Source organism: Diadema antillarum, unplaced genomic scaffold, assembly GCF_040938485.1.
Source record: "Diadema antillarum isolate AM-2024a unplaced genomic scaffold, OU_Dant_1.0 seq00000822_RagTag, whole genome shotgun sequence".
In the NCBI taxonomy this organism is placed as follows: Eukaryota; Metazoa; Echinodermata; class Echinoidea; order Diadematoida; family Diadematidae; genus Diadema; species Diadema antillarum.
In genome coordinates this window covers 213,750-233,828 of record NW_027271699.1, presented here as the reverse complement: position 1 = coordinate 233,828, position 20,079 = coordinate 213,750, and the positions used below count along the sequence as shown (strand labels likewise).

Below are 20,079 nucleotides of genomic sequence, written 5' to 3'. Positions count from 1 at the left end.
AAATCGCTTTAAACACAAGCAGCACGCACGCACGCACGCACGCACAAGCATGCACACACACAAACATGCATGATTATACTTGTGTTTACATTATGTTCACATGTATATTATCATGTGTGTGCGTAATGGCACGTTCAACTCAACGTCATGCACTTGTAGAGATGTGCCTGAAAGTGCCATCAGAAACAGACTTCACGGATGTACAAAGTACAAGATTTATGTGTAGACATTGCGTTAAGACGCCTAGATAGTATCTCTAGTATCTCTATTGCCTATATTATTTTGTTCTAGAAGACTTCTACCAAGATCAAGCATTACCTACAGTGATGGCGATTACTGTGCGAGTAATGGTGTATCAAATTCGCATAGACTTTTTCCTTGACATGTTCGACATGCAAGCGTTTTGGGATAATATTTTCCCATATGTATGAAAAAAATGTTTGTGCTACTCATGCTTAAAGATAACAAAGATCAAACAAAACTTAAATCCTCTATAACTGTACTGAAAAAGAAAGTCTGTTTTTCCTTTGACCACTGCAGGATTCTACATGTACGCCGAAGCTTCACTTCCCCAGCAGAATGGCCACAAGGCGCGAATGATTAGCCCAGCTGAGTCCGCCTCCAAGGCGCAGTGTGTTCAGTTCTACTACTTCATGTTGGGCGAACACATGGGATCTATAAGGTATTAAATAGGCGAAAAAAAGTCAATTTCGAATTCCACTAAATTCTATTAGTTAACTTGAAAAGTTTACACACTTGCATGCACACACACAAGCGTGTATGTTTAAACATTTACACCATATAATGCGCACTCTTATCAGACTTAATACTCATCACAATATTGTAGCCACTATCCTAGTCGAGATGTGCTAATGATGTCGATCTACAATGATCTACACTCTCAGATTCTAGGAAGCTAATCGTGATTATCTATAAAGTATCAAGGAATTCGTCAAATGTAGTTACAAATCAAGGTTCGGATTTTTTTTTCTTTTTACTTTCCAACTATTTCTGATATCAATTTGTGTGTCACTTTATTTTCTATTTGTGTTCACGTTATATAATGTAAATATTTAGGACAAATAAGTGCAGTCATTTCCAATTATTTTCACAATACTTCTTGAGTTTCTGTTCAGACTTCAAGCATGACAACTTTGGAAACCAAATAAAAAACAATGCCAGTGGGGTTTCTGTCCCCCCTCCCTGGAAATATGCCTTATATGTATGTATGTATGTATGTATGTATTTATCTATAAATATATATGTGTATATATATAATTATATATATGTATATATATATATATATATGTATATACATATATGTATATGTATATATATATACATATATATATATGTATATATATGTATATATATATACATATATACATATATATATATATATATATATATATATATATATATAAGCATAAGGGGAGGGCATTTTACAATCATCTCTAAATCCATATATACAGAGCTGCATCATCACATAATGGCATATTTGATGATTTACGTCAGCTATCCCTTTTTGGGGTCCCTTTGAATAAGTTGAACAGAACCCTAACGCCTCCCTTCATTTATATTTGCCATTGCTGTTAGCCTAGCTATACTGACATTTTTTTTCTTCTAATTTAATGTAATCACAATGTCGTATAGACCTATGTGCTGCAATTTCAATTTCTTTCCACTTCACTATCTATTTTGACAAAAGACCCGGAAGTAATAGGCATTTTCACTTCCGGTGATGGTCTACCTGACGTGATTTGTTTTCGCATGAAATTTTATCTTACGTGTTGGCCTATTTGTATCTAACGATTTTTGTTTTAACACTGAAAGAAAAAAATGATAACAGCAACAACAAACTGATATATTTTGAAAAGAGCCAGCGACAATTCCTTACAGTCAACAATAGTCCGACGTCGTTCGTTGTTGTATTTGCATTTGATTGACTGAATTGACTTGTATGTCCTGCTGCTGTTAAACGAAGTCATGAATGCTTGTCAGCAAGCGTCGACCACGGGACCGACGAGACCGCTTGAAACTTCCTTCCGAAAGCCTAGGCATGGAATATTAAGCACTTTGCTTAGGGGCACAACCAGAGGTTGCAGCTAGAGGACTTTAACTAGGAACCTCAAGAATAGACAGCCCCTCGAGTATATCATACTGAGTACAATAATGCTATTTTACCCTGTCTACTAGTACTTTTAGTGTTCTTCTCTTTGCAGTCGTATTTCACATCATGAATGATTATAACATCCCCTGAATTGATCACGATATAACACACTTCTCGTTCAGTCGAAGTCAAGTTAAAGTATACAAAAACAAAAATGATCATTACGCTCTTGACAAAATATAAGACTTGGTGAAGAGTTCTGTTGTAGCTTATAAACGATTTCTTTACGCTGGCAGCTGTGTTTGTCGTATATTCCCCCAAAACGACTTGATGGCGAGAAGGAGAAAGTTATATAGTAAGCCCAATGCCTTTCCTTTACCACCCTTGACAACACCATTTATGTTTTCCATGGATATTCGTTCGTGTTCCTGTTCGTCAACTACAGAGTGTATGCCAGGGCAAACACATCGTCAACGCTCGGTAGCCCCTTGTGGGAGAGATCGGGGGAACAGGGCAAACAGTGGTACCGAGGAGTTGCTACGGTTCCGAAGATGAGTTCTGATCAATTCGCCGAGGTAATAAATTCATCACGGAGACAGCATTTGAGTTTTAATGTGGATGATCTTTGGCTGTGAATAGTAACGTTGTAACTGGCGACCTGTTTAGTTTCGTTCCTGTCGCTAGTGCGCGCGGGGGTGTGTGTGTATGTGTACAATTTATGTGTGGATGTGTGTATATGCGTGTGCGTGTATATGTGTCTGTGAGATAATGATGATTATGGACATGTATGTTTGCGAATATGTATGCAAGTCTTTAAAGCGGCACCACCTCCCCATTTGAAGTGGAGTGTACAGGCATGACAGGTATAGGAGTATTCTTGTAAGCGTTGATAGCTGTATAGGAGTAGAACTACGAGATGTGGTCATAATGATTATAATGATAAAAGGGATTATAGAAATAATACCAATAATTTAAAGAAATCTATATAATGATAACAATTATGATTTTCTTAAAGTAACAAAAATGATAACGGTAATGATTACGAGTGGTGGCAATAATTGTATATAGTAGTAGTAGTTGTAGTTATTGTAATAGTAGTAGTAGTAGTAGTAGTAGTAGTATACTAGTAGCAGTAGTAGTGATATATGTGTTATTGTAAAATGTCAATATATTTGACTCAAATATCACCTTATTGCTTGTTGATGTTGTTGTTTTTTCCTGTGCATACAGGTCGTCTTCGAGGCGGAGATCGGATCGGGCGTACGATCCGACATTGCCATTGATGACATTGAGGTCATTAACGCAAACGGCGATTGTCCTCTTGGTAGGTTGTTAAACATCTGCTGCAAATACTGTGATATAACTCCATCAATTTAGAATATAAAATCTGTGATAATTCAGCAAACTACTGATGACATGGATAATGACACCATTGTTACCTTCATTTTCAAGGCTGTTTTTTCCATTGTTTGAGCTTTTGACGGCGTCGTCAGCATAATAGACTTTGACTGAGATCGTAATCATGGCAGTTGCAATGCAACAATTGCTGATATTTGCTGGTAACATAATCATGTCGTCAGTGGTATAATCAATGGCATAATGTTGCTTCAGTGATGAAGTTTGCTGCCCTAATCCAACAGGGGAAAGCGTATTATAATTACTTTAGTAAAAATATTAATGACAGATCTACCAAGTCTAGAGTTCCATAAATCTTTCCCACGCTCACATGCTTCTCAAACTTTTGTTCTCAAACATAATAACCTCTGCCCCTAAAAATGAAAACAAACAAAAAACACGAATTCCGAACCACAGAAGGTGATATTTTGTCACCATATCTCTCTAGGAGAATTAGCCCAAATATTACATTTTGTCGATCTACAGAACGGAAATATAATGGTATACAGCTCCTTGCCGTGGAAGGGGGTGGGGGCATCCCTCTTCGACATTCACCTTCGCTTCGTTGCTTCGCTCTCTCGAACGTCGCTAATGCATGGCAAAAACCCTCGCCATTATACATTTGAATATAGAGAAAGGATATCTCACGGAGAGGTACAAGCGTGTGTCTGGAATGAACTTTTCCTAACAAAAAAATCCAAACTAATTCATATTTCCAGTACGTCTTTCAGGATGTGCCAGAAAACACTAGTTTGAATGGAACGTTTGAATGGATTGATGTCTCTATGAGCTCTTTGGGTATTCTACTCGGTCACTTCAAAGACTTTATTATTGTTATTATCATTTTTATTATTACCAGTATCATTAGTATAGTATTATTATTATCATTATTATTATTATTATTATTATTATTATTGTTATTATTATCATTATTGTTATTATTATTATTATTATTATTATCATTATTGTTATTATTATTATTACTATTATTATTATCATCATTATTATCATTACTATTGTTGTTGTTGTTGTTGTTGTTGTTGTTGTTATCAATATCACTACTACTACTACTATCATCATCATCATCGTCATTGTTCAACGCTGTCATCATCACTTTTATCATATTACCGACATCTCACATCACAACGCCCAGTCTTCTACAACTTTTCGTTTCAGAGTCCTTCCAATGCGACTTTGACAGCGGCTGGTGCGGTATAAAACAGGATACCACGGACAACTTTAACTTCGTCCGAAAGAAAGGTTCGACAAGCTCGACGGACACTGGTCCCAGCTCTGATCACACCAGCGGAAAAGGTGAATATTTCTGAGAATTTTTAAATGTGCACGAATGCTAAGGCAAAAGCAATCGCCTGGATGTTATATCTTATATACATATTATGTAATTTATTTCAATGATTATACATATAATGAAATAAAAACCCCTGCACATTCATATTGCTTCTAAAGTCATGAAAAGTTGGTTGTGTCTGTATCATCATCCAGTCCTGGTGCTTTTACCTTGACGGAACTTCATGGACTTTGAAAGTAGTTTTGCTTTAACACAAACAAGCAAACGTTGGCATAAACATGGTCTCCGAGGTAGACTCACTATTGGTTCTAAATGCAAAATAGGCCTAATAATAATGATAATAATAATAATAATAATAATAATGATAATAACAACAATAATATTAATAATATCAAGATTGATAATAATGATAAGCAAATAATCAACGTTGGTGAAGGTGATGGGACAAACTATCACTTCCGAGGCGATCTGGATGTAGCTATCTTTCCGAAGCGCAGCTGAGGAAAGATAGCGTACACATTCAGATCGCCGAGGAAGTGATAGTTTGTCTTATTGCCTGAAACTAAAAGTTGATTATTTGCTTTATATTCCACATCCAGGGTCCTAGATATTCCCATTTTATTCCACATCTGAAACCGTTTGTCTTAGGGTATCGTCAGGGCTTATGGTACGTAGTTTACTTTGTAACGTATGCGCGTAGATGACAAAACAACAAATTTGCTCCGCGCCCCGCGCGTGCGGGATGGCACCGAAATAGAATGCACTGTAGTCTATCACTTGACCCAGGTCAAATGATAGACCACAGTGCAACGCACTTTCATTTCGCGCGTACTCAAAATTGTAAGTTATACCACATGTCGTTAGGACTGTGTGGACTAAGAGACCAGCGAAACAAAATGACTATCATCATAGAGTGTAACGAACTTTTCTTGTCAGGTGATGTGATGGGCAAAACTACGCGTTATCACATGATCAGCTCTTGGCAAATCCTATGGCAAGATTCTTAGTATGTGGAATATAATAATAATAATAATAATAATAATTCTTGTTTACAAATGTGATGTAAATGAACTTGAAGATTATTTACTTTCGCAATATTTCCTGCAAATGTATTTCCTAATCACAGTTACGGTCTGGTAACATGGGATAATACCAGTAACGTTGGAGTGGACACTCTTTTTTTCAGTGTGCAGTTCTGTATGAATTTATCCCATCGGTTAACACTTACCGGCTCACTACCATGAACATAATGACATAATGCATAAACACCTTTGTAATGATACGATAGATTCTAAAGACAATATTGAATCGTTGCAGGCTATTACGTTTACATCGAAGCGTCTGGGCTAACAGCCAATAAAAAGGCGCGCATCATTACTCCGCTCTTTCGCGGTGTCCAAGGCAACGACAAGGAAACCTTCTGCGTGGTCTTCTACTATCACATGTACGGCGAGACTGTAGGCGAGTTGAGCGTCTACCTGCGCAACGACAGCTCCACGCAACTGGGCGATCCCATTTGGTGGATCAGCGGAAACAGAGGGGATATCTGGAGGGGCGCCGAAGCAGAGATAAAGACACCGAGGGATTTTAACGTGAATATTCTTATGATAATTGACATAGGCTGACGAGTTGATGGAAAAGAAAGGGGGAAGGGACGGGAGAAAATCCTGCCGATACTACTGTGTATCTTCATTCAAATATGTCTTGAAACCTGTCCTAGATAAGTTTTTTTTTTCTTTTCCCTTTACGTCTAATCCCACCCCTCCCCATCCAGAAGAAAAGCGCAACAACATGTTTGACCTGCAAGCTTAAAGACCAAGGCCTAGCACGTAACACAATCGAAGAAAATGGTACTCACTATAGCCATGATGTTATCTGCAGCAAGTACATCGTACTGGATACACTTTAAACCTATTACTCAATGCTGTGTTCATGTGATTTTTATATTTCTTATATTCAATTGTGTGTCTCTGTGTGTGTGTGTGTGTTTAAACTCACAGCTGTATTTCGAGGCGATTAGGGGACGGAGTTATACCAGTGACATCGCGTTGGATGACATCGTGATTACCAGCTACGGCTGCCCCGGACATCGTAAGCAATGAGAGTCCCTATGTATTTTTGTTACCACGGTGTTTCAGACTTGCGAAGCCAATTTTGAACACAGAGTTAATTTTGGTTCTTTTCCCTTTGAAAAACATATGATTATGAAATGAGATAATGACAGATCTAATTTGATATCATGCTTCCAATATTAACTTTATTATTAGTCCTATACATAAGCATCCATGAATGAGTTGCCAGTTCTTGTACTTTGGGAAAAGAAATGTTAAGGTCAATGTCCGTCTTCCTTAATACCCTTAATAAAGGATGGTTCCTGGCTATTAAACCTATTAGTCAAACCGCTTAGTCAACGTGTGCACGTTGCAGATTGTGTGTGTTCTCTAAAATGTGTGTCAATCATCATATTGAATGCACATTATCATGTTGTTGTTATTTTGTTTTTCTCAACGCTTTTGCAAGACATCGTGGATGACGTCACGAGTGTATCATGCGACTTCGAGCAGGCAACTCTCTGCCACTACGAGCAGGATAAAACGGATGATTTCAACTGGTCTTGGAGGAATCGAGGAACCAAGGATGGTTTCACCGGTCCATCCGTCGACCATACGAGGGGGGATGAGTTGGGTAAGGCAAAGGTCGCCAACCCACCTCAAGATAAGCAAGTGAAATCCACAGAGACCCTGTCAAAAGGAGAACATCTGAATTCAATCGATTTGACGTATAACTTCGTAATATTACTGACAATAATTGAGGTATGAAAACAAAGGGAATAACACAAATTACTTCAAGGGGTGGTATAGTTTTTATTCAAAAGTTTTTACAACGTTTATTCTGGATAAGACGGAGTAATTTGAAAGTTATGAATGTATACAAATACATTTATTGATTTAATTGATCGTTGTTCATTTATCAACCTTGCGAACACACGAATATATATACATATATAAATAAACATATTATATTATGTGTGCATGTGTCTGTGTCTGTGTGTGTATGTGTTTGCAAAGTCTTCAAAATGTTTTAATGACATCAATATCATTTTGAAGAGAGTCAATTGTGCATGCCTACAGAGGCTGCGATGACTGCTTTAAATTTACCATTTTCGTTTGTGTCTCTTACCAGGGTTCTTCGTCTTCATTACCAGCACGTATTCCCTAAACTCGGCCGACAAGGCTCGTCTGATTTCTCCGGTGGCAAAATCAAACGCAAGGTCATCGTGCGTTGTATTTTGGTACCACATGTTTGGTGACGATATCGAGACAATGAACGTCTACATCATGCCCGATGGTGGGACACCGCCGGGGAACAACCGGGTCTGGACGAAGTCGTCGGACCAGGGGAACTACTGGCATTACACCAACTTCAAAATTCCGGCAAACAGTGGCAACGTCAGGGTACGAAAGTTTAGAGGGCTGGATTATTCCAAAGCTCTAAAGTTAGAGGGAAATAGACATGGTCAACTACATTGACATGAATTTGAGTAAGCGTGGTAAAGGGTACGTCTTTACTTCAGTTTCCTTTGTGTTCATTAAACCACAACAAAAGAAATTTATTGTCGGTATCGAATTACTGATTGACTACATACTTCGGTCACTACTTCTAAAACGACTGTTTGACTATGTTCGCAAGTAGCAGTCTGTAGTACTTTCAGACGTTGAGTTGTGCGTAGAAGTTGGTATGTTAGAAATACCGGTAGCTTTTGTTATAATTGTAGTAAAAACAGTTATAGAGTTGCAGTAGAGAAAAACAAAGTAGCTGTGGCACTGCTTTTCCTGCCATAAAACTCACTCTTATACACCACATGGTATGTGTGATCCAAATAACCACTATTCACAAAGTGAATAGTTTTGTTGTGAGATAATTATTACTGAGTACTCATGCAAATTGCATTATTAAGTATCTGGTTGGGATTGTTTGTATTCCTGCCCCCCCCCCCCCCCGCCCCCGGTTATACATGTAATTTGCAATAGATGTTTTGAAAATGCCAGAAGAAATCAACGCATTCCGGGTTGTATAATCTCCAACAAATTACCCCTAAAGTACCCTCATCGAGAGTGTGTTTTTAATTCAGTTTAATTGATATCAATTTCTTAATTTCCATCAAACAAAAGACGACACATAACAAAAAGTATACAAGCAAAAAGTAAAGAAGTATACGCACTATAAAGAATAGTATTTAATGTATGTGCAAAAGAACGCATAATAGTATAAAACAATACTTTGCAGGAATGACATGAAGAAGTAAATTGAGTGATGGAAGAGGGTGATCAACTAAAATGCACAGCGTGGATCCCTCGCTAAACAATCACATTGCGTATCCACCAAAAATGTATCTACATTGAATAAAAGCATTTGTTAGCTGTTGTGATAGAAGCATACTCTCTAAAAAATCGAGTGAAAATATTCACTCTTGAAAGAGTGAATACAAAAAAAAAAGTGAATTTAGAGTGAACTTGGAGTGAATTTTAAGTGAAACTGCTCATTTTCACTCATTTGGAGTGACCTCAGGGGATCACTCGAAGATTTTGGAGTGATCCCTGAGGTCACTCGAAAACGAGTGAAAATGAACATTTTCACTCAGAATTCGCTCCAATTTCACTCTAAAGTCACTGTTTTCTGTTATTCACTGCTTCAAGCGTGAACATTTTCACTCGATCCTTTTTAGACAATACAGTACTTAAAGGGTAAAAATATACGAGCTTAGGATAAGCTGTCAATATCAATATTGCTGCATGGACAATATCCGTTAAATAACAAGAAACAATACATAGATAGATAGATTGATAGATAGATAGATACATACATACATACATACACACACAGTTGTATTGCTTAATGGACTCTGTGAATCTCAAATATGACGGCTGCAGCAGGCTCTAGTACGAGACTTATTTACGGTTGCTCCAAATGCAATGTAGTAAAGGTCTTTATTGTGAACCAGTATACAAGACAGGAGTTAGTAAGCACAAAGTTTCAGGCCAGGCTGGCCTACGTTTACGAAGTTGACTTTGTCTTTTTTCTGCTCTGAATTATCGTCTTTGATATCTTTGACATCATGACTGCCGGCATGATCATTATTTCATCATAATTTTTTTTTTCTGTTAATGGTAACCATTACTGTCACTGTTCATTATACTTATCATATTACGTATGTACGTATGTATGTATATGTATCAGAAGTGTAGATATTTGTTTCATGACCTCTTTACTATCTATTTATCCATTTTTGTCTTTATCCTGTAAATAGGCACCGTAGATACCAGCTTCATCTTTATTTTTTTAACCTGTAGCTCTTGATATATATGTATATATATATATATATATATATACATATACATTATATATATACATTTTTTTTAGATATTCATTTGTCTATTTGTTCATAGATGTAATTGTTATGAATATCATATATCAAATTACTTTCTAATCTATTCAATTACTTATCATTCAAATTACTCGTGAAAGAATAAAGCTGGATGCTTTGATAACGAAATGCTTACTATAAGCTTTATTCGCTCGTTTACGATACCATGATAATCATAACATTCTTTTGTTTTCGTCCCACCGTTTTAGATTGTTTTCGAAGCGTCACCAGGAGACAAAAACAGAGACGATATCGCAATCGATGACGTCATGTTGTATGAGGGTCAAGACTGCCCACCCTGTAAGTTGACAAGGTTACAGGTTTTCCTACTCATGCGCAGTTTATGTATAGATATAGCTGCATAAATTGCTTTTGAAGGGATGTAGAAGTGGTGTTAATGAAGAGAATTAGACGCAAACTCTTCTGAACTTGCCATGTCAATGGGCTTGTAGCCCTGGAAAAGTATTGGTATTCCCTTCACGGAATAACGACCTAAGGCATCTGTAAAGATAACGTACATTGAAAGGGGATTTGAAGGAAGGCTTGAAAAACGTAACAAATAACATATTTTGGAGTGTGACAACTCGAGCAAAGAGGTTCCCCTCGCAGGTTTGAATATAACTACATGATATTCATTTCCCTCTGCTACTTAATATGAGCATGAAAATAATGCTTTCCACTGTAACTGATGAATTATATACGTGCGAATAAGCAATGATAAATGACTTTGTAAAGAATGAAATCCGTAATTCCTACAGAGCACTGACCAAAGCATATTCTTGATATTGCGTATAAATACAACTGGAGATTTTTGTGGAATGAAATTATTTCTGTATTCAAGTTGCACTTACAGTCACATGCATTATTAGCATTATTACTAAGGAATATGTAAATCAATGATATATCGATATTTTGGGAGCATAAAACACTTTTAAGCTTCCATCTCCACTTCTTAATCACAAACCATTTATCATTAAACACAGAAAGATGTTTAAACATACTCACCGTTGTCATCCTTGCAGTTGTTACAACAGCGCCCCCTCCGACTACCAAGCCTCCCGCAGTCAACGACATTTCCTGTGACTTTGAGATGGACTATTGTGGCTACATAAACATGAAAGATAATGATGATATGGACTGGTCCAGAGCCAAGGGTAGAGGGTCGAGCACCTCAACCTACACGGGACCTGGAACCGACCACACGTTGGGGACTGCTACAGGCAAGACGAGCTATCTCTTGATTTATTACAGCACGTATAGTCAAGTTGGGTCGTGTTAGGAAGAAAAGATACGATGCATTGTACAAAGGGAGAACAAAACTGTTCAGCTAACAGTTACAGTAATAGCGGGTGACAATGCAAAGAGTGCATAATTATTACCAATACAATTTAGTTAGGTTTGGGACGTCGTTTTACTCTTCGAGAAGGCTCAGTTTCTCGGGCTAACAATTTCAATGTTTCATGCCATGCCTTCCTCTCATGAGGAAAGAATGCAAGAATAAGTTCGTACGTGGAATCAGACACAAGAAAACTAGCCCTCCATTTTCCTTCTTTTAGTTCTTGCATTCTCCTTTCTTTTCACTCTCCTCCCCTTAACTACACGAAACCTTTTTTTTTTTTTTTTGAACGGCTAGCAAATGAAGTCAGCACAGAAGAGACAATAGCAAGGGAAGAAGGAAAGGGGCACAACCAAGGCTAAGGAACTATTGGCTGGGAATACTGAGAGTATAACTGTTAACCTAAACTTCTTGATGATATACATTATTATACGCGAGAATGGCATAACTGAATGTAACACCCCAGATTCAGTAATCCTTTCTTAATAATAGGATGATCGGAACTTTTTACAGCCATAACGAAATGATGAAAGACTGTTTCATCCTGAGGGAACATAGCAAGATATCTCGACCAATCAGGGAAGAAACTTGTTGTTGTTATTGTTGTTGTGGTTATTGTTGTTAAATCTTTATGTTGTCTATTCTGAAGGGTACTACCTGAGTTTTGATCCCAGGCCCATAAATGGAGCAACTTTAGGCGACAACGCCATCATGATATCCCCGCTTCTCGCGGCATCAGGCCAAACCCGCTGCCTGTCGTTCTATGCGTACATGTACGGTTACGCTGTGGATTTCCTAAGCATCTACACTCGTCCATGGGGCGGCACCCGCAGGATGGATCCAATCACTTTTGCGTACGGAGACAAGGGAAAGATGTGGTTCGAAATTCAAATGGATCTACCACCTTCCTCAGAATCGTTCGAGGTAATCAAACAGGGGAATCACCCCTAAATGTAATAGTAACTCTAAATGTAATACACCTTAACCCTAGATGTAATAAGTAACCTAAATGATTAGAATACATTTTAAAGCTTAATGTAATAATTGAGTCAATCCTAAATGTAATAAATTTTAACCCTAAATGCAATAACCGGAGACAACACTAAATGTAATACATCGTATATTATTTACACCCTAAATGTAATACATCGTAATCCTGAAATGTGATAACGGCCCTAAATGTAAAACATTTTAATGCTGTGTGCCGAATATGATAACGACCGTAAATATCATACACCTTACCCGTAGATGATATGACAACCCTAAGTGTAATACATTTTAATGCTAAATGTAATAACTAAAGGCAAGCCTAAATGTAATAGGCTTACATGTCAACCTTAAAATACAATGTAATAACCACCCTAGATGTCATGCAGTCCCATGTTAACCCTATGTGCAACATCCACCCTAAATGTAATAGTTTTTAATCCGTAAATGTACTACTACACTGGTATTCATTGTGTTTTTTTTAATAGAAAATCAATCGCAATCTGCAGTTTCTGTTGTCCGTTGTATGATCTGAGTGTAGGTAACGCATCAATAACTCATAATCTAATAGTGTAAAAGAGTACAAAGTAAAAAAAAATAGCAGCATCCCAGGTCACTCTTAGTGTCCTTACCAACCAAGTGCAATGTTATCACGCAAATATTTACGCATGAACGCAAGTTTTGAAAAAAAAAAAGTTACTACGATAACATTGATAATAATGATAATAACATTAACGATTATAATAATATTAATGATAATAATAATGATGATGATAACAGTAATACTAGTAATGATGATAATTATATTAATAATCAATAAATGATAATGATTATAATAATAATACAAATTATATATAATAACAATAAGAATAAAAGTAATAATTTCGACATTTCTCACTCCGATTTGATTCCAACTTCAAATTTCTTAGACACGAGTGTTTCTAGTACTTTCTTTCTGAACAGATGCAGTTGAACACTTTTGAAAAAAAAAATATGTTTGTGGATTTCCTTGGCCAGATCTTGTTCGAGGCAATATGTGGACGGTCCAGGTATTCTTCAGAGATCGCTGTAGACGACATTAAAATTATATCTGGGAATTGTGGTACAGGTACGTGAATAGGCCTCTCAGAGAGTTTTTGCTCAAATGGAATAAAAATTGCCTTTCAAATTCACTGGTGAGAGAGGGTACATGTTGTACAATATGTTCTAATCCCTATGGATCACAGCCAAATTCCTCCCTTGACTATATTTGTTGATTTAAATAATTGCCTGTTTATTCTTTTCTTAATCTCATGTTACACTCTGTGAAGTTACTATTGATATCTTTAACAATCTATGAATCAAACTATGTGACTGAAAGATATGGATAGCTTGGTGATCACAAAATCACATAAAGGCTAATATCCAAACCTGTGACTTCAAGCAGTATTTCTACTTTATAGTCATATCTTCGATTTTGAATTGATTTATTATTGAAAATAGTTGGGCGTTTTCATTTTGTGCGTGAAGTTCTCAATTTGTAAACAGAATTTTATTACTTCTTTTAAGAAGAATGTTTCACCCACATTGTACCTCTTGACCAGGGTGGATGAATGGGTAACCGACAGCGCTAAAATAGTAATGGGAGGGTTGTTTGGGAGAGCAATGCCAAAACTGAGGGGACCATACTGGGTAAATGAGACCACATCATTATTGATATCATTATTATCATCATTCTTTATTTTAAAACAAATTATAATACGTTTTATGCCTGGATGTAATCGTCTCACCATAATTGACATGCACACTATCTTTTTTAAACAATCATTTCGGACTCCCCATTGCAGTGCAACTGACTTCCGTCTCTGAATATATCACAAACAAATTGTTTAACATTGATGTGCATGCTTTGATTTTTCTTCTTTCAGTCCAACAATTGGTATTTTTCATTTTCTTATTGTCACATTCTTCATACATTCGTACATTCTTCATAGTGTTACTCTCCCTTTTCCAATTTTGTGAGGTACATGTAACAGGCAATGAATGTGGTTAAGTGTATTTCTCTTATTTATTTCTCTGTTTTTGCATTTTTGTGAATCATATTATCATTTGTCATTTGGGGGTGTATTATACTGCGGGCGCAGTTGCAAAGCAGTTAGCAAACTAAATGTGCCTACCCTATATATTAGAAAACATGAATGAATAAATAAATTACACAAATAAATTAAATTGAAGAAGATACCCATTGTCCCTACATCATATCACATCATATCAATAATGACCATTTTTGGGAAAGGGTTCGTATACGCTGCATTTCTAACAAAGAAATCATGATTTGTCAGCAAACATTTGTGCTCGAATCTGCAAAAGTGCTGTTGGGTGATGTCTCCGTCACTTCATTTTATTTGCATATTATGTGGTCGTTTCCAAAACCCATACAGGTGAAACTTCGATATTCCCGTACATGTTCGTACGTATGTCTATTTTTCATTACAAAACAAAACAAAACAGATGTTCTTTCCTTACACGACTCTGTTATTCTTATCACGCAATTGCGTTTATTGTAATCATCGTCGACATTATTGTTGTTATTACCTCCGCCAAGGGAGGAGGTTATGTTTTCGTTACCGTTGGTTTGTGTGTTTGTGTGTTTGTTAGTTTGTCCGTGTGCAAAATAACTCAAAAAGTAGTCAACGGATTGGGATGAAACTTGCAGGAAAGGTTGAGAATGACACAAGTAACAAACGATTAACTTTTGGTAGTGATCCGAGAATTGTTAGGGAAATAATGAAGGATTTTTGACATTTTGGCAGGTAGGGTCAATGAACTTGGGAGTTCAGGCTGCGCGTATTTGAGGTTTGCATGCGCGCACTAAAGTGCGTGCTCTAGTTTCTGCTAGGGCGAGGCGCGCCGTGCAGCTGAGTGTCTATGACGTAACAAAGGCTTCTATGTTAGGAAATCGGGCGGCTTTCAGCACACAATGCTGCAAGTACGTATGGGTGGATATCACTGATCTCTGTGGAAGAACAGGATCAGGGGGGTGGAAATGAGCTGCATGCTTGGAGGAGGTCTGCGCTCTCAGAGTGCTTCTGTAGTTTTTATTATTATCATTATTCTTGTTATTACTACCACTATCGTTACCACTGTCGACATCATTATTTTCCCAGCTACTGAGAAACCCATTCCGTGGGGAGTCGACTGTGATTTCGAGCAAGACGGTACGTTATGCGGGTACATCAACTATCCGTCTGATGATTTCGACTGGGTCAGACACTCCGGAAGCACGCCGTCGGACCACACGGGACCAAGGTTCGACCACACCCGTGGTACAACACAAGGTGATGATGATGTTGCCAAGTAACCTAACAGAGGAGCTGGTTCCCTCTCTTCCCTGGATCTAAAACAATTTATCCACTCACCCCTTTATTGTATATATATAATATTTAGGTGCATGGTTGCCACTGTGTCGTATTGTTTCGAATTTTTGGCGGGTGTCGATGAGAAAAGTAGATAACATGGTCAATATGGCACAACAGATAAAGGCCAATTTTGTGCAATGGACAAGAGGAAAGCAGTCCATGCATATTTTCCACAGATCTTTAAGATACATGGATATGAACTGCATAAATGCATTCTGTAGTTCAATATTTACTTTGTGCAACTTACCAGACCGGTCCCCAAATTCCACCTGTCTTATTACTCAGTAATCGATAAGAAACTGACGTCTGCACTTAACCTGTTGTAACAACTCGTGGTAACTCAAGAAGGTGTTCTGACAGTGTATCAATTTCTCATTACATTTCGCGATTAGCATTTTTAGGTTGGCTTAGGCATTTAGACAGAGTCTGCATTTGATAGTATTAGGTGCCTTTATTGTGACTACGCATAGCAGAGCAAAAATTCTGATCAGGTTAAAATAGTAAAGCAACATGCCACGACATTCAAATAAGTATGGTCAGCGCGTTGCAGTTGAATTACAACGAAGAAAAACCGGCAACGTTGTGATGCCATTTTTTTTCTTTGTATTTATCTATACAAGAAAGGTAATTTTGTACCAGTAGTGTCTATTTCTAATTTCAGCTAGGGAATGATATCATTTAAAGGGGACTATGACTTTGATCAACGATAAACCGAGGTGATATTCTACAATATCCAAGCCACGTACACACACAAATTGTTTTCATAGTTAATGTCAAGTCTACTTTTTGCATTAAAGACAGCAATGTTAAAAAATGTGATAATAGCACACAAAGTCAGGTGGACACAGTACATTAAAAGTGTAGTGGTAAGCATGAATTAGTATGACGAGGTTCATTGCAGTAATCTTTATCTTATCAAGAACTATATCCGATGGCGAAAACAGCCTACATATAGGCCAATATGACGACATGCTGCTTGGTAAAAACTATGATCACCTGATAATAGTTGTGTACAATAAGCCTGAGTGCAAGCGTTATGAAGCCCCTGCAGCGTGGATATACCATGGAGTGGTAAGGCTGGAATGGCTTGGATTCATTTTTTCTTTTAAAAAATCCCTGTAATGACATATGTGCAACTTTATCTCTATGTAAATACACCTACCCTCTAATAATCATGACTTGGCAATGCTTCTACGCGCATTTCGCTAATCGGTGTTATTCATGATTTTCGAATGTTGCCAGTGGCGATGGGCATAAATCGGGCGAATATAGCGGCCCAAGCACGAATGACGGTGTACCGGGGAGGTGAATATCCTGCAATAATTCAATCTGTAACCCACGTCTTGCCCTTTCCAGGTCACTATATGTATATTGAGTCATCCATCCCACAACGCCCTGATAAGGATGCAATCCTAGTATCGCCGTTGATGAATAGCCAATTTGACGACCTATGCATCCGATTCTATTATCACGCCTATGGGGACGACACGGGTGCTCTGTCAGTGAAACTTCAGTCATTCATAACAGAAGACGAAATCTTGCTATTCAGCGTCAGCGGTAACCGTGGTGATGAATGGATTCCTGCTAACGTCAACATTCCTTCTGAGATAACTGGTGGAGCTGACTTTCAGGTAAACTCCTTTGCTCTCTTAGTTTTTTTCTTGGTCTTCTCCATAACAGCCTCCCGAACCCTTACTCCATCCCTCGAACCCACTCTCATTTTGAAAATCCCTTGGCAAATCCATGACAACAGTGTTAATTGTCTACAAGTCAGTCTTGTATGGTGTCGTTCATTCATATTGAGTGTATTTTGTGGTCATTTACAAGGCCTCTAAATACGCTGCATAAGAAAGAAGCATTTATTTTCTTCGTTGTAACCTATAAATATAACTTATGTCAATGTCTTCTTTGATTATTATCATTATTATTATAATAATCATTAACATAACCATCATCATAATAGGTATGACAGTGCTCTGCCGTTACAATGAACACGGTCATAACAAAATTCTCGTTATAGGGAAGTCATTTCCAAGCGCCATTGACATAGAATAAAAACAAAAAAGGTATGCGCTCCGTTATAACGAAGTGTCTATCGCTCACAAAATTGCATATCATTGCAGAAAAATCAGTTACAGAACGTCTCTGTGTGGGCTAATGCTTCATATTCAGTGTGTTTAAATAGAAATCGCTCTGCGTCCTTTTCCTGTGTCAGTCACTGTTTCCAAGGAAAACTTGCATTATTTTATCTTAATCCGGAATGAAATGAGATTTGTAATTTCGAGGTTCGTTACTCGGAAGCCTACTAATATCGTATATAATATACTGAGTATATATATATATATATATATATATATATATATACATACATATATATATATATATACATTGATGTTCGTTAATTCGAAAATGAAATAGAGTTCGTTATGACTAACATTAGTAGCGGTATGCCTAAGGTGCGTTAATAATAATGTTCAGGAATCAAAAAGAAATAAGTTTCGTTATTGCGAAGGCTCGTTATTAAAAGAATAGGAGGAATCTTCGTTGGTCAGAAGTTTGCTAATTAGAAAAATGAAATTTTAAGGTTTCTTATAGTTTGAAGGTGAAAAAAAAAGTGGATATGCAAACAAACCTGTGGAATTACAAACCTTATATCGTTTTCGGAACATTGAAATCCCTACATAGCGAAGCTTTTCAATTATGGATTACCTAACCTTCGGAATAATCAACTTTATTTCACTTTTCACATCAACGAAACCTCGGAATAATGAACTTTTTAAAATTTTCAAAGCAGTGAATCTTTGGGGAAAAAAAAAAACTTCAACAACGAACCTTTGGAATAAAGAAGAGTAATTAGATCCCAAGCCATCACTTTTCATTCATGTTCTTCTTCTTTTTTTTTAACAATTTAGATTAAAAGTATAACAGACAACTTTATGCTCTATCTTAAATATGAAATTAAAACGAAATTAATGAAATAGCATAGCGTTTAACATTGCTTTTTATCTTATAATGAGTATTCAATAAACAAAAAATTCACGCATGGTTTGCATGTTGTCGTTGTAATTATACTACATTTGTTTTGTTATACTGAAATTTCGATATAACGACAGAAAAGTGCCGGTCCCGAGGACTCTGTTATAATGGGAGTGCACCGTGCTACTATCATTAGTAGTAACAGTGGAATAAGAAGTAGTAATAGCAGTAGTAGCACAAAGTATTTTGAACTGTTTACATTACCATTAGTGTGAGCGTAATTGCCATTGTTATTATCATTGTTATAATCATTAATCGTCATAAGTACTATAAATGATTAATTTTATATATGGACAAGTTCAAGCTTAGATTTAAGAACGCATAAGCAATGTTCACTGCAGTATCATAATTAAAATTTGTAATTTGCATTTTCTTCGCTATATGAGTTTGACTCGATTTTTAAATGATTTTCACTGTCACACTCAGCTGTCCTCTTTTTCCCCTTACCTTGCTTAAAAAGAAATGACAAAACGAAAAAGAAAATGAAACAAAAGGAAAGTAAAAAGTTGTACTCGACAGAAATTGGATTCTTTTCTTTCTATTTTTATTTGATGTCTTTTATTTGTTTGCTTTTTGCTTGTTTGCATCATAGATCAAATTTGTTGGCAAAACTGGCATGGGTTTTCTCAGTGACATTGCCATCGACGACATAAAGTTCCTCCCCCAGCCCTGCGAGGGTTTCCCGTCCGAGGCCGTCTGCACCTTCGAACAGGGTCTCGATTTCTGTGGATACGACAACAACGAGAGTGCCGACTTGGTGTGGAGATGGTATGACGCCTTGGCGACAGAGGACCCTCCCATCAACGAGATCATAAGCGGTGAGTACGCTGCGGTCGATGACGGATATCCTGGATAGATCATGTTTTATACTTTCTGCTCGGGTTGCCAAATGCGGGAGATATGTTCATGTGTTCGAACAAGTTTCTCATTTCGAGATTATATTTACTTGCAACAGACATACAGTAGCATTTCAGGACTGCGCATAAAAGGTAAACCCGATGAATCAGGTTGTTTGTTTTTTGTTTTGTTTTTGTTTTGTTTTGTTTTGTTTTGTTTTTTAGTGGGGTTAAGGGCCAGAGGGAT

The 20,079-nt window shown here is 37.1% G+C and overlaps 1 protein-coding gene across 1 annotated transcript; it reads left to right on the top strand.

The window, feature by feature from the left end:
• The first annotated feature begins 572 nt into the window (after positions 1–572).
• Positions 573–19,852, top strand: LOC139739957 (MAM and LDL-receptor class A domain-containing protein 1-like). The gene is made up of 15 exons (XM_071650555.1): positions 573–682; positions 2,556–2,685; positions 3,341–3,434; positions 4,682–4,819; positions 6,132–6,406; positions 6,815–6,905; positions 7,335–7,499; positions 7,998–8,269; positions 10,449–10,539; positions 11,262–11,459; positions 12,225–12,499; positions 13,580–13,670; positions 15,709–15,879; positions 17,317–17,591; positions 19,589–19,852. The coding sequence occupies exons 1-15, from the start codon at positions 597–599 to the stop codon at positions 19,850–19,852; spliced, it is 2,616 nt and encodes an 871-aa protein (XP_071506656.1). The 5' UTR covers positions 573–596.
• The last annotated feature ends 227 nt before the right edge of the window (positions 19,853–20,079 follow it).